Source organism: Phaethon lepturus, unplaced genomic scaffold (genome assembly GCF_000687285.1).
Source record: "Phaethon lepturus isolate BGI_N335 unplaced genomic scaffold, ASM68728v1 scaffold4273, whole genome shotgun sequence".
NCBI classification, from domain to species: Eukaryota; Metazoa; Chordata; class Aves; order Phaethontiformes; family Phaethontidae; genus Phaethon; species Phaethon lepturus.
In genome coordinates, this window is record NW_010529589.1 from 22,213 (window position 1) to 36,728 (window position 14,516).

Below are 14,516 nucleotides of genomic sequence, written 5' to 3' on the forward strand. Positions count from 1 at the left end.
AGAACACATTAAAAGTGTCGAAAAAGTTGTTTTCCACTGCCCTAACTGTACCATGTTGGGAAACACATGCAATTTTTACTGTTCTTCAAGCACTCATGATTTTGAATATGTGGTTAGATATTCAGTTAATAATATCTGAGTATAGCAAGCGACACTCACATATGCAAATGTATTTAATTCGTCTGTTTCCGAATGCTACGAAAACCACGTTTTCTTTGACACTTACAATTCCTTTCCCAACTTCTTTTATACCATTGCCTCGTTTGGCGGATGCAGAAAGGTTTTGAAAAAACCTGTTCAATTACTGTCCTGTAGTAAAGAAAAACAAGTATCACGAAAGGGTGCTACATACTCAAGAATAAGCTGATAAATTAAAAATAATACTAGCGTAAATGAGGAGAACACCCACACAGAGACTCAACTGATCTGTGCTCAGGATTACCAGTGTTTTCAAAATGTTAGTTAAAGCTGTCCACTTCATGCAACATAAACCTTGGCTTGAAGAAGTGCTCAGTACTGAGAGTTACCTGTTAAGATTCTGTGCCACAAGTTGCTAATCGGCACAATGCCAGCTAGATGTCAAACTTTTTTCAGTGCAAAACATTCATTTAGCATTGTTCTCCTCGAAACACGCTGACTTTCAATACTTTTCTCTTACAAAGTGTTTTAAAAGCACATGTCATAGGCATGGTCCTAATCCTATACTTTCTTACACCGCTGTGGACTCCCCACAAGTTAGACTACAAGTCATAAAACCTGTAACCTTGCTACGTCAACAAAAAATGGGGCCCATATTTTTTCACACATTCCATTTTTTCACAAATTCCACCCAGAGTCACTGCTTTATGCTTGTGAAAAACTACAACCTGATGACAACTTTTATCTTATTATTATATTGCTATCTCATTAGAATTTCAAATATGTCATGCAAATCAATTACTTACAAGGATACCCTTCAAGAATTCTTCATTAAGCCTGATGCCTTTTGCTCTCATCTTCTAAAATACAGTGTCTGGTGAACATCAGAAAACCTTCTTCCTACATAGAAGCACTGCAGATGCTGGAAACTATCAAAGGAGTTGATGTTGTGAGTGCTGTAAAAGTTGCTTTGATGGTCTTTCCATTGTTTCCTGCAGACAAATCTCCATCATCAACTCCACCACAGTGAAATACAAAAATGAATGCTGACGTCTTTGTGAGTGGTTTCTTCAAACATAACATAACACTGTAAGGTAATCTGCTGTTTGGCATTCATTTATATATATTTGCTCTGCAATTCATTGTTTCAGATGCCATTAGAATGTGCCACCTTTGAAACAATGGACAACAGGAATGGGATGAAGCGTGAATGCAGATTGCAGACAGAGCTAATAATATTTCTTTTGAATGCCATCAACTGATATTTTTCCATTCAAATGCCGCTAAGACTTGATGCCAGGTAACAATATTCTGTGTGGATGATATCAGTTATTCTGTATCTGAGAGGTCGTACTAGCATCTAAACTTTCAAAGGAGGAAAATCCTCCATTTGTATTTGGTACTGTAGCCCACAGCAAACCCCAAAATCAGTATCACCACATATAGAAGGATTATCTTCTATTGATTACCGTATCAAATCTAAGAACAAACAAACTACTCCCCTAGCTCACAACAGAGACTTGTGTGACACTGTCAAAGTAAAATTTATAAATGCAGAACAATTATTTATCTTATCATTCCCATTTCATTATGAAAATTTTGCCTGCTCTATTCTTAATTTTGTACTTTCTCTTAGAGGACTTTTGTATTAGGTTTTTAAAATTAAACACTGCCCACTTTAGCTTTCACTGAAAATCCCAAATCACTCACTAAATCAAACCCATTTCCTAGCAGTAAAAAAAGCTGAGAAGCATGAAACTTTAAAATCATGTATCTAGACATTTACAGATCTTGGTTTATGGCTGTGTTCCTTAAGTATCATATTAGTTTAAAATTCTCCATCCACAAGAAGTTATTGATAAAGTAGAAACAAAAACTGAAGGAAAGATCCTTTAAAACCAAGCCTTTCATGAACCACATAAGCTTTTTATGAACAGAGTTAAATTTATTATTTTAAAGTATTAATTTTGAAACTCTAATGATACCTATTTTCTGTATTGATGATGAAAATTAGGACTGAAAAAAAAAGCATTGGGAGTGTCACAGATTTTCTTTTAATGTTTTATTTTCAGAGTATTTTCAAGTCTTCATTTTAATACGCTGCATGAATATTTTGGTTATTCTTCAGTATTAATGGGCTAACTACACAGTACCTAGAATTATTTTTTAAGTACTGCCTCCAAAAAATTGCTGCTATAACTAACTGTTAGTTTACACGTTGCCATAACTTCCTCATTCAACAGGTCTTGAAAACCTACAAGTCACAAAAGAAAAAAATAAGGTGTCTTCCCCCTCCCCGATATCCCACAGAATCCAGAAAGGAGTTTTACTATTGACAACACATCTGCTCCAAACATACATTTTGAAGTTGGATGCTATCTCTCTGAGTCAGGCAACTACTATAAGCAGAAAGTCGGTGGCACAGATGAAGTACAGTTTACATTTTAGTAATTTGTGCTGTGTAACTGCAGTAAAACGATTATACTGCCCATGCCATACCGCTGGGAACCTAAAGATTTTATTACCTATCTCTGTAGACACAAATGTCATATATTCTATCTTGAATACAAAAAATACAGCCTATGTCCTTCCCTTTTCCTATCCTCCCAATGAATCAGAACCCCTCTTGAAAGACAACCAACAAAACCAGTCAAACTAAATCACAACAGCCATTATTTTCATCTTCATGACTCTCTCACCTATGACTCAGAAAACTGAATTTTTGGTTGAGAGAAAACACAATAACAATGTAAAGAATTTTTTATATGCTGCCAAAACATATTTTTCAGAAAAATACCAGTAGCAATGGGGTTTAAGCTGTCATGTTCTCTGAACGGAGAATGGAAAATATCACTAGCTGGAACCTCTGTTAGCGAGCTGAAAGGAGGTCAAGAAAGAGCAGAAAACTAAAGAGTGGAAAATAACCTGATTTTGTCCTGTTTAACATTAAAAGTCAAAAGTTTCCCTGTTGAGAGAAGGTACTGCCTACAGCCTAGCTTTCCTTTCCGTGACACTGAACTTTGTCGAAGAGCGGGACGTAGACTTTTACCAGCTACCACCCAGGGGCTCGGGGAGGTTTGAGACTCTTCCTTGGGCTAGACGCCATGGAACGTGTAAATGACACAGTCCCTGCTCAGGAGAGCTTACAGTCTAAGAAAGCAAAATGACATACAGGAGTATGGAAAAATACAGCTAAACACAAACAAACTTTGTTTACATATATATACAGTTACATTTATAAAAACTGTTAAAATAGCACCACTACTTCTACCTGCCCCTCTGCCTAGCCATCATTACTTCGATGATTGCTTAATAGGGACCACAGGGGAAGTGGGTCTTTAAGAGAGATTTCAAGGAGAAGGTAGTGACCTATGAATCAGTTCAGGGAGGGCACTCCATGCATACGGGACACCATGGAAGATGTTATACTGAAAACTTAAAATTGTGCAGAGCAGCATTTCTCCAGGTCAAAAGTTCAAGTGTTGTGTGCAAGATCCCTACTTCCTGAGACAGAGACAGTGTGGTTATGGGAGTAACATTTGGCCATTAAAAGACAAGTGAAATCACTAACGTAGGACTACACTGAGGATATGTGGCTGGCCACGCGTTCTCTGTGGCTGCCAGTTAGCACAGTAACTGTGAGGAGATGATATGGAAAGGTTGGAAAAGAGTCGGATACAAAGAAGGAAAAAAAGGCAAGATGAAGGAAAGGAGACAAAAGGAAGAAATGTGGGGAATATTTTCAAATGTAGTCTTCTGTTTGAGTTCTTAGTGTTTGCAATTTATTAACTAAATAACTAAAAAACATATACAATAATTAATGTACATTTGACACCATAAAATAAACTGGACCATATGCCAACATTTACATTATGTTATTATCCTTCACTATGGAAAGGTGAGAAACAGGTTAAACAAGAGACAAAATGCTTCCCCTTACCCTTCTTCTTCCGTACTGAAGCTTGGAAATAGAAAGGGAATGAACTGTGAATCAATTCTGAAGGTAATTTTTTATATGCTAAATCCTCGTCTGTCATTTTGAGCATAAACATTTTTCTTCCATCTAAGAAGTTAGTCTCTCCCTGCTAGCCTCTGCTATGCATGTATCTATCGAACCACAGCAGATAAACAGCTTGGCAAAAGCACAGTTTATCAGGGTTTATACCTCATCTGTAAGAAACTGCTCCCCTGCAAGTATCAGGGATACACATACTTTTTTTTTTTTCTAAATTCTTTTTTAGAAACAGTAACTGGGGCAACTTATTGATACCAGGGCTTTCAATATCATATCATATTGATACGATAACAGGACATTTTCAAATCTTTGCACATCAAAGTGGAAAGGACACGTTAGCACACGTTATCTGCCATATTTTGGATTAACTCATTTGAAAGAGAACAACTGAGATGGTCTGCTCAGTATTATGGAGAACAGAGTAGCTAAAAACATAGAAATAAAACCATAAGAAGAGTTCAGAGCCAGGCAATGGAAGTGACTGTAAATACTGGGAGATGTATAATTGTTTTTAAAAAATGCTGTTGTTTAGCTTAGCTAGGAGAAATTACAAAAATATATACTCTTAAGGGAAAGCAAATGGGGCATTTCGCTTATCTTTTTCTTCTATTACATAACAAGGGACATTCAATAAAATTAAAGGGATCACATTTAAAACCAATAAAAAAGAAATACATTTGTACACAGCACATAATTAGCCTGTGGAATTCTTTGCCACGAGACATTATTGAGACCATGAGCTGCTTCAGTTCAGAAAAAAGATTACACATATGTAGATGAGAACATCCACAGTGTTCATCTATACATACTTCCTATTTAGTTTGCACATACATGTTATGAAACAAATGCTTATTTATTAGATAGTTTAATGGATATAAAAATGTGGGTGTTCTCATAGTTCATACACATGTCCAATATATACACATATACATATAAAGATATATAAATTATATATAAATACACACATACAATCTGTGTTTTATGTCAGAAGACAACTTTTAACTGATGATAGTGAGAACATTTTGCTTTTGGAAGCTTGTTCGGTTGTTGTGCAATTTAAGGACTCTTGTTCCTTCTGATAATAGCCCTTTTAAAGGACATATATTAAAATAGGTAGACCACAGATGTTATTTATAACAGTAGCCGTATTGTTTGCTAGGGTGGCAAATATTCAGAGTATCACGGAACAGGTATTTACAGTCTTGTTTAGGAAGAAGACAAATTTCTGCCATGCTCTAGTATTACTACGGCTTTATTAGGGGACATACACTTCTGAAACATGCTTCAGGACTATATTCTTCAGAATAGTAAAGTCTTGCCACTGTAATATTTGCCCCACCTGGATAAAGATATGGATGGGAAACGTGCTTAAAGATTCAAGTATGTCCCATGGCTGCTAGTCACAAGAGTTGCACTGGTTTCTGCCAGCCGATGAGAACAAATAGCAGATCAAGTACTATAACCTGCATAGAGGGGTGAGAAAGCTAAACTATGATGGTCTTCATTGTAGAGGTGACTTTATTATGAGTAAGCTATTTTCCCCTAGAAAAGAGTGCTGCTTCTCTCTGCTTTACCAACAGTACCTATTATGTAAGATTGAAAAGTAAGAGAAATAGAAGGATACCCTCAGTTTGAAATTGAGTTGCAGAAGGGGATAACGAAGGGCGAAAAATGGTGCCTAAGTATTTCTGTGCCCTTGGGAAAGTTTGTTGATAAGCCAGCCAAGTTTTACAACCTCTTCGCACTCCATGAAAGGAAAACAAATCAAAACACCCAAATGCAAAAAGTGGCTCCAGAAAAAAATATTTTACATTCTAATCCTGGAACAGAAATTAACGGAATATTTACAAACTGTTGAAACCTTCAGTCAGGCTCCCAAACTTCCTGGCACAGAAAAGTCTAATTTTCTGAGATCTATTAGAGCTAAATAATCAGACTGTTTCATTTTGGTCTTCATTTGGTTGTTATACCATAGAGAAGACAGTAACCACTTCAGAACCTCTTTGTTGGTAAGAACTCCCACGGAAGCTATGTGACTTGACTCACTAAAGGATGGATGGGGTCCATCTGCCCCAGAAAACATTGACTTTCAGGGAAAAAAAAGGGGCCACAAGGCTTTGATTTCTTCCAGTTGGCCTTCACATGAGTACATGCCAGAAAAAAAAAAAAAAAAAAGATTATAAATGTAAGTATTTAAATCAATGTAGTATTACATGGAAAAATGGTTTTATTATATGATAGATTATTAGTCTGCAATGAGGGATGTGGTTTGTTTTTATACCCAATTATCACTTGCTAAACACACTGTTCTAGTGTAATAGCCATATGTAAATATGTACTGGGCTTTTCTCTTTATATATATGGTCCATCCATAACATATTTATCAGTCTAGCTGCAGAAATTGTACTTTTTAATGGCCTAACAGATTAAAACCAGGAAGAAAAGAACTATTATCTTCCTCATTTCTAGAAGATAAATCAAAATTCCCAAAGAATTATGCATATCTAGAATGTGGATGATCAAGCAAATAATCTACAATTACATTTCTTAAAATTAGCAAATAAAAGACTGAATGCTCAATACTTTTTTATTACTAATAGTGAGAAGAATTAAGCTTATATCATGCACAGAAGTCAAAGTGATATCATAATATGCACTTTTTCAGAACAGAGTCTAATGAAAACAAGTTGAAGTTGAAGCTGCTTTAACACTGTCAGCTTTTTAACAACAGCTTCTGGCAGCTTACCTTTATCCACTAATGAGAGGCCACAGAAATTTAAAATAAAACAATATTAGATGAACTGAAAATTTAGAAAGCAAAGCTAACAAAATATGATACGGCATTACTTTTTAGTAGATGTGCCAAACTTCGATGATGCATAAAATGTATCGACATTCTCTTGCGTAGCAGTAAAGGCACAAGTTTAAACAAAAATTATTCATGCAAATCATGCATATTTGAACTCTCCAAAGATGCAGCATTCTTAAAACCTCTTCTGTTCTATATACTGTACACAGTGCAGTTCCTTTTAGTCAATTTAACGTATATACATAGAGATATATATATATTTACATTTCTATTACGCCAGCATGCTTGTCGAAAAACACTTTCTTACCGAGTTCTTCAAGCTCTGAGGTCATTGACTTAGACCGCAAGGTCAGTGCAGTGGTTGGAGCTCGCTTAGGAGGTGGTGGGGCTTTGCATTAAACAGAAGGATATACCGTGTAAGTAAATACACGTCTCTAAACCACTATATTCACATACACAATTTCATATTTATTTAAAAGAATATGCTACATAAAATAAGGTAATAATAAATACATACATGCGGAGGAAAAAACCCTGAGATGTTTTTCATGTATGGAATTTCTATACCATTTCTACTTTTAGCGTAGGTTGTTTGACACATCAGCAAGCTTTTATGTAACAGGATACACAGAAACATTTAAAGCCAAATAACTGTGCACTTCTGTTTTTCATTAGGAAAAAGACTTTCTACAGAAAGTGCCTCGCAGCACTTGTGCCCCTCCTTCTAAGAAATGTACATAGCTAAAAATCTCCTGGAGAGCAGCCAATCTCTGCCAGATTAATTTTATCTTCGAAGAAACTGTTAAACCTGAGAAATACAAGAATGAAGATTCAAATTTGTCTTAATAGTTACAGTGAGACTAGGGAAAACAGGTGATCCTCAGAATAAATAAGATCTGAAAGTATCAAGGCAATCATCTAGCACAGAAACTAAAATCCAGCAGGTGTTTCAGTAGCCTGATAACCAATGTTTCTGGTGGTCAGAAAGGATCATAATGTCAGAAAAGATTATGCCAATGTTGGTAGGAAAGTTGGAGATTTCTAGTAAACAGAAATGGCTCTGGGACACCAGGAAAAATTAAGGGTTTTTAAGAGTTTTGGTCAATACTATACATTAGGCTACACCACTTTGTCAAAGATGGCAAAGTAGTTTGAGGGCAAGAAAGAGTGATGGAGGAAAGTAGACAACGTTCTTCCCACACCACCTATACCCACTATGTCAGCATCATCCTTTCCCTGTTAAGCTCCTTCATCTTACAGAGGCTTGAACAACAGTGTGTCACAAGAAACCAAAAATACAGCTCAGATTCAGCGCCAGACATGAGGTACATATTAACTTCAGTCTGAGGTCTGCCCTTGCCCAGCAAGCGACCGCAAGTCTGTGAGGGAAACTGCACAAAACACTGGGAAGCGAGGCTGGGTATCTGACACTGGCCTCACTGTAAAGGAGACTGATGGCAAGAAAATGCTTCCACACAATTCCCACGGCACAATGGCAGTCACCGGGTAACACAAAAGGCTACTGACTTGTACCAAAAAGGGACAAGATGCAAAAGTGAATGTTTTGGGCAAATGACGCGTTTTCAACAGGAGGCTCTGGAAAGATGACAAGGAACTGAGTTTGTTTTTATAGTAGCAACTTCCCTTTGGGTTGTATACAGCAGCACTTTTATTTAAGGCCGATATGACACATCCCAAAGGACAGAGGTGAAAAGTTTGTTTAAAATATGTGAATAGGAATTCTATTAACCTAGCAATAACGCAGGACCATGTTTTGACATTTGACATTATTTACTTTAATATAGCCTCCCCCCGCCCCCAGGGGCTTTATTAAAAAAAAAAAAAAAAAAAGCAGTAGATGTCAAGAACACTCACAGTGTAGGCAGAAAGCTTTACCCATGGACAAAGAGGGAGCCCTCGGGGGCCAGGTTCTAGCCCGCTCTCGTGCTGAAGAGGCAGGCGGCTGTGACTGACAATGGGTGGGAGGAAACTGGTGGGGGGAACAGGAATTTTCAAAAATGTGATGCTGCTGTATTGAACACTAGTTAGCAGCAGCAATCTTTTCTTCTTAATGGTAATTATGAGGGCCTAGTGACTTCCCAGAGTAGCTTTTAACCTGAGCAAACTCAGGGTTATCTAAGGTGAAGGAAATAGTGCAAAATTGCAAAATCTTTTTGTGGTGGGGTTTTTTGGGTAGGTAGGAAACACACTGACATTCTTAAGGGATTAGCCCATTCTTATGATATAGGTTAACCCATAATCTCTGTTAAAATTAATACTAGAAATCCCAACACCTAGGCAGGAAAAAAATCTCATCCTGTTTGTACCCAGACAATTCTTTCCCAAAGTCTTTGTGGTACAGGATGCTATACTAACCTCTCTTGGCGTAGCTGCTTTCTTGCTATCAGCCAAGTGGAAGAATAATAGATAATCCATTAATAGATAGATATTCTATATTATTAATAGATAGATAACCTAAGAAAGGTAACCTGTTCCTTGTGCTTTTTCTTTCTCACTACTGGAAGAAATTTTACTACAAGATCTTCAAACATATAAATACACAAAGATTCATAAAGATAAAATTTCATGGCAAGCATGACAAAATAATATTACCCTTTTTGTGACATATTAATGCATAAGTCAACAGAATTAAATTACTCGGGATTAAGTAAGAGAAGAGAATTTCAAATTTTAAAAAGGAAATCTATAAAGCAGAAATTATAAAACAGTAATTTCACATCCATATTCTGTTTTCTGCGGAGTAAGACCAAAAGGACTCATGTAGGAAATGAGAAAAATGTACCTTTCTTTCTAGCTGTGTCATCTGGATCAAGATTCCTGGTTACTGTGACAACCTTAAGAACTAGGTGATTGCCCCCTTGTCGAATCATGTTCACCACCTGCCTGTGGCCAACTTTCACGACATTCTCATTATTAACCTGCAAAGAAAGAAAATAGTCTTTTAGATCAAAATGCAGAAAACTGTTCTTTCAGTTTTAAAAACAGAAGGCGGAAAGAACAGGAAGATACAGAAATTCTAATTACCATCTTTTAATAAAAACACATATTTAAGAAACAGCGTATAGCTGACATCGTAACAGGAAAACAGAGCTAGCTCTTCATGAAATATGCAACTAATTTCCTTAAAATTACCAGTTTAAAAACCAAAAAAGTTAATGAGTTCAACCAAATCTTTCTCTTTACGTATTTTATTTCCAACAATTAGCGTGCTACAACTCTACATTTCATACATTAAAAATATTTTCTTAAATAATAGTCATTTTTCATGACCGCATTATCCACAAACATGTATGTGCATTTCATGCTCTCTAACGTAACCAGTGAGATATTAAGAAGCTTTCATTTTCAGATCATCCAGGAACAAAGATTTTCACTCCCAAAGTAAGCTCACGTTCAACAGACATTCTTTTATTATATGCACTCTCCTAATTTCCCAGCATTTTCCTTCTGCTAGTTTCTGGAAGGATCTGATGTCCTGGAAGCAAAGGCATCAGGGCCATAGAAGTCCAAAAGAGTTTTCATGGAAAAAAATAAGTTAACTATATGAAGCTCTGACCAGCTATTATGGTCACGCCAATTGAACTTAGAACTTCACTGCAACATTAAAGTTTAAAATCTATACTCTCTGGGTAATTCCTAGTGCTACATCATCATTTTTGCTGTATACATCTTTCCATAATATTAATAGACCTGGAAGAAAAAAAACCCCCGAGACATAAAAACTATAAATAAGCATAAATAAAAGTAATTTATTTATTAATTCAGTCTATAAGAAGTCACTGAAAGGTATCTGGAATCTGAATGATAGCAGCATATAAGACTGAAGTGCTGCATGTGCTATTTGGACATAAAAGATATTGAGGAATGGAATCAGTGAAGAAGACATGCTGCCAGAATACATGCTGGGGATTTGATCTCTATCCAAAACTCAACTGACTCAGTTATATTTCACTGAGATTGCTCAGTGCCTTCCAAAATGAACAGTCATTTTCAAAGCAAGCATTTTTAGCCTCCTCTATTTATTCTGACAGGCTGGGCATCTCACAGTCTAAAGAATTTAGAGTTTAGAGCAAAATTTCTCATTAAATATTATTGCCATTTAGCAGAACAAGCACAAGCAGACCCATTCCAACTTGAAATCGTTTTCCCATCCATTGTAGCAAAGGAAAGTCTTGCCTTTTTTCAGGCTTTAGCTGAGACAAAATGCATTATGATGAAGTAACATCTTGGTAAACCGTATTTTTAATACAATGCTGCAGTCAGAAGTCTCAAAGTATGGTCCGTGTGTTATGCCTACAAGCTTGAAATGCTTTTCGAGGCACTTTTTTAGTTTCATATACAGTGACGTACATGTAACACATGCTGAACATCCAGACCTGTTGAGCAGGCAAATATGAAGTTCTCTCATTCTGTAGGTGGAGGATGTAAAAGAATATTGATTTGAATAGGACCATTGCTGTTTTGTTTTATTTTACACCTTCTTAGCATCTGGTATTTAATTCCAAGATACAATGTTTATTTAGTTGGACCAGTGGCATCTAAATTTAATCTGCCTAGTATATTTTAGCAGAGTTATCCACTTATTTCCAAATTCCCTCCAGTATTAAAACCTCAACTACATAATTCTTTTCCACAGCAAAAAAGTTCATGCAATTAAGAACTATAGAATGCATCTACTCTGTCTTTACTGGAATTAAATTTTAAGGTTGGAAGCCAGTATGGATTAGAATATATCTCCTAATGCTGTCAAAAGCCAGAGATCTCCAAATAAACCAAAAGTTAATATTAATCAAACACACGTACACTTCACTCGTGTAAAGTGATAAATGTGTAAAATGATAAACAGCTTATGCAGCATACCATCTGTTCGCATCGTTATATGCAATGATATTTAACATTTAGAGCAAGAGCAAATATATACGACATATTTTTTAAAGCTGTCTCAGAAACAGAACCTGTAAATGACTGTTTATAGCAGCTTTGTTTAAAAGGCATGGTTACAAAAGCTGGTACCAAGAAGATTTATATTGCAAAAATAAAACTATTGATAGGAGATCTGAAGATTATTTAACTTAAAGAGTTTACAGAAATACTTGATTAAGAAAAGAATCATGAAATCAGCAGAGCAATACCTCATCTTCACTATGTCTAGCACCTCGGTAGGTAAAACTGTAGCATGATTACAAAGTAATAACATTGGAATCGTCAATAGCTTGTAAGGAACTAGGATTGCAGTGACAGATTCTCTAGTTCTTTTAACCTTCTTCAATATTTTACAAATAAGCCAAATGACTGTAGAAATGGTCATTAAACAGTAAGATACCAGAGCTCTGGCAGGTTGGTTTGGTAGTTTTAGCCTGATATTATTCCGCAAAACTTTTTCAGGTGTGAATAATTTGATGAGGCGTGCTCTCTACTTCCACTTCAAGATTTGGCAATTTGACTGCTGCATCTCATCTAAGCTTTGTAAGCAAGCTGAAGAAGGTAAATTTTTTTAAGTATTAAAATAGATATTTATTTCACCTGTGCCAATTCATTTCATAATTGCATGAGGACTCGGTATTAAATGTGATCGCATCTCTGAAACATTAAAAAAAAATCTTTGCTTTTAGCGGCAAAGTGTTTAGAAGGATGTTCTATAAACAGTCAAACTAGCAAGGTTGATTTGCAGGCACAAATTTGTGTCTGTCTCTCTTCTTCAACCCAATCTTTCAGCATATTTTCTGTGACCTTTCACTGCAAAACCTTGACTTCTTTTTTTCCTTTGACTCTTCTCTGAACCTCTCCTGCACAGAACCTTCTTCCCCATGTCCTTCCTAAGTAGGTGAAAATAGATTATAGGAATAGATATGCGCTGTGGCTGGTTCCATGCTACAGCAATGGCAAGTGGTCATCCAACAAGCCAAATACAAGAAAAGGTGTCCCTTGGGACAGCCAACAATTTCAGTAACACTCCTCTATCCATTCCCGACTGCCAGGAAAAGCCTCGTAACTTTATGTTCTTGAAATTCATACTTTGTCATCGCTAGGCTAAAACTGGGCAGTGGGATGGAAGTTACTTTGAGAGAATTTGAGAAACAATTTATGAAATAACACGATCTCATAGACTCAATGTCTTTAAAAAACAGCCTGAACTGGAAATCTGAGCTATCTCAAGCTGAACTTACTTTTCGGGTATATATGAAGCATTCTTGAAGCGTTTAAAAGGAAGAGCACTTTTGTGACTATCAAGATTTTTCAGCTATATGTCTCAGTGCTTTTTCCACCTTGTATAATCAATGTGCACAGTTTTTTTAGAGCAGTATGATGTTATGAGGCAGGAAAATTACTACTTAAGAGCAAGCTGGAGACAGAAATGAGAAAAATTCATAGGAGATAATTTTTCCAGATAAAATAATTTTCTGGTAGTGTGCAGTGCATTGTATTTCAATGTCTTGAAATATTATTAGCCACATGGCTTATACCACCATTTTTCGTGTACCTCATGTTAACAAAACCCTGGGTGAACCACTCATGAAAAGGATCAAATGACACTGGAGTCAAGGGCAGCAGGTGAGACGGGGCCTTCGCCCCCAGTGACTGCGCCGTTACTAGTTAGCTTACAGGTAACACAAAAGAAATGCAAGCAAAGCAACGCTTGTGCGTTGGTCAGTAGTTAGAGGAGATATGGATGGACTGGTTTGCAGCTATAATTGGCGGTACATGCAGCTGGTTAATCCAGGCACTTCTGGATACATTTAAGACACCAAATACTCATCCATGGCAGCAAACAATACTTGCCACCACCTCTGCATAGTTAAGAGGTTTCGTTCCTAGCTGGTGGAATCAGTTATTCACACAGTTGTCATTTCACGGCTTCCTACAGAAGTGCAACGTACTTGAGCATGACGCATTCAGTTCTCCAAGACAAAAGGCAGTGCACTGAGTCTCCTCTCCACTGCGACCACAGCAGACACGTCGCTGCTCCCCCCAAATGCCCCCTTGGAGAACCGAAAGCACTTTGGGGCTGGTATTTGATGTGCTTCACAGCCAGGACTCACACTTGCTTAAAGGTCCAAACCAGAGACCATTATCAACAACTACGTTCCTCTTGCACAAAGAGCTTTGAATACCAGCAATGAAGAGCTCTTTCTCCAACATGGCTATTCTTTCAAGAAAGGATTTAAAAATATGGAGTAAATCAGTGACAAAGACATCTGACAGTCATAAATCTCCCTATCTTTAATATCCAAGTCCACTACTCTGACTTTATCTTACTGAACATTTATAAATAGCAACATCTAAACCCCACAAACCCCAATAAAAATCATGAAACTTTATTCAAGAATAAATAATCATGTGATCTCTAAGAACAAAACATTTATCAGGTAATCATTTTTTTTTTCCTGTGTGAAATATTCCCTACATGAAAGAGCCCTCCATACAAAAGATAATACATGAACTCCCATGACATCAATAAATTACTCTGGAACTTTACAAAGAAAAAAATGTTCCCGTTCAGGCAACATTATAATCCTGATAACATCAGAAACA

At 36.6% G+C, this 14,516-nt stretch overlaps 1 protein-coding gene across 1 annotated transcript in view; it reads right to left on the reverse strand.

Annotated features, from left to right (window-relative positions):
• Window positions 1-14,516, reverse strand: part of SHANK2 (SH3 and multiple ankyrin repeat domains 2) — a gene marked incomplete at its 3' end in the record, with an annotated part of 214,944 nt that overhangs the window by 18,350 nt on the left and 182,078 nt on the right. Inside the window, exons 8-11 of the mRNA XM_010283974.1 lie at window positions 9,766-9,901; window positions 7,270-7,350; window positions 6,900-6,908; window positions 4,079-4,099 (exon numbers count right to left, since the gene is read on the reverse strand). Coding sequence (XP_010282276.1) covers window positions 4,079-4,099; window positions 6,900-6,908; window positions 7,270-7,350; window positions 9,766-9,901 — 247 coding nt within the window. The remainder of the gene's footprint in view (window positions 1-4,078; window positions 4,100-6,899; window positions 6,909-7,269; window positions 7,351-9,765; window positions 9,902-14,516) is intronic.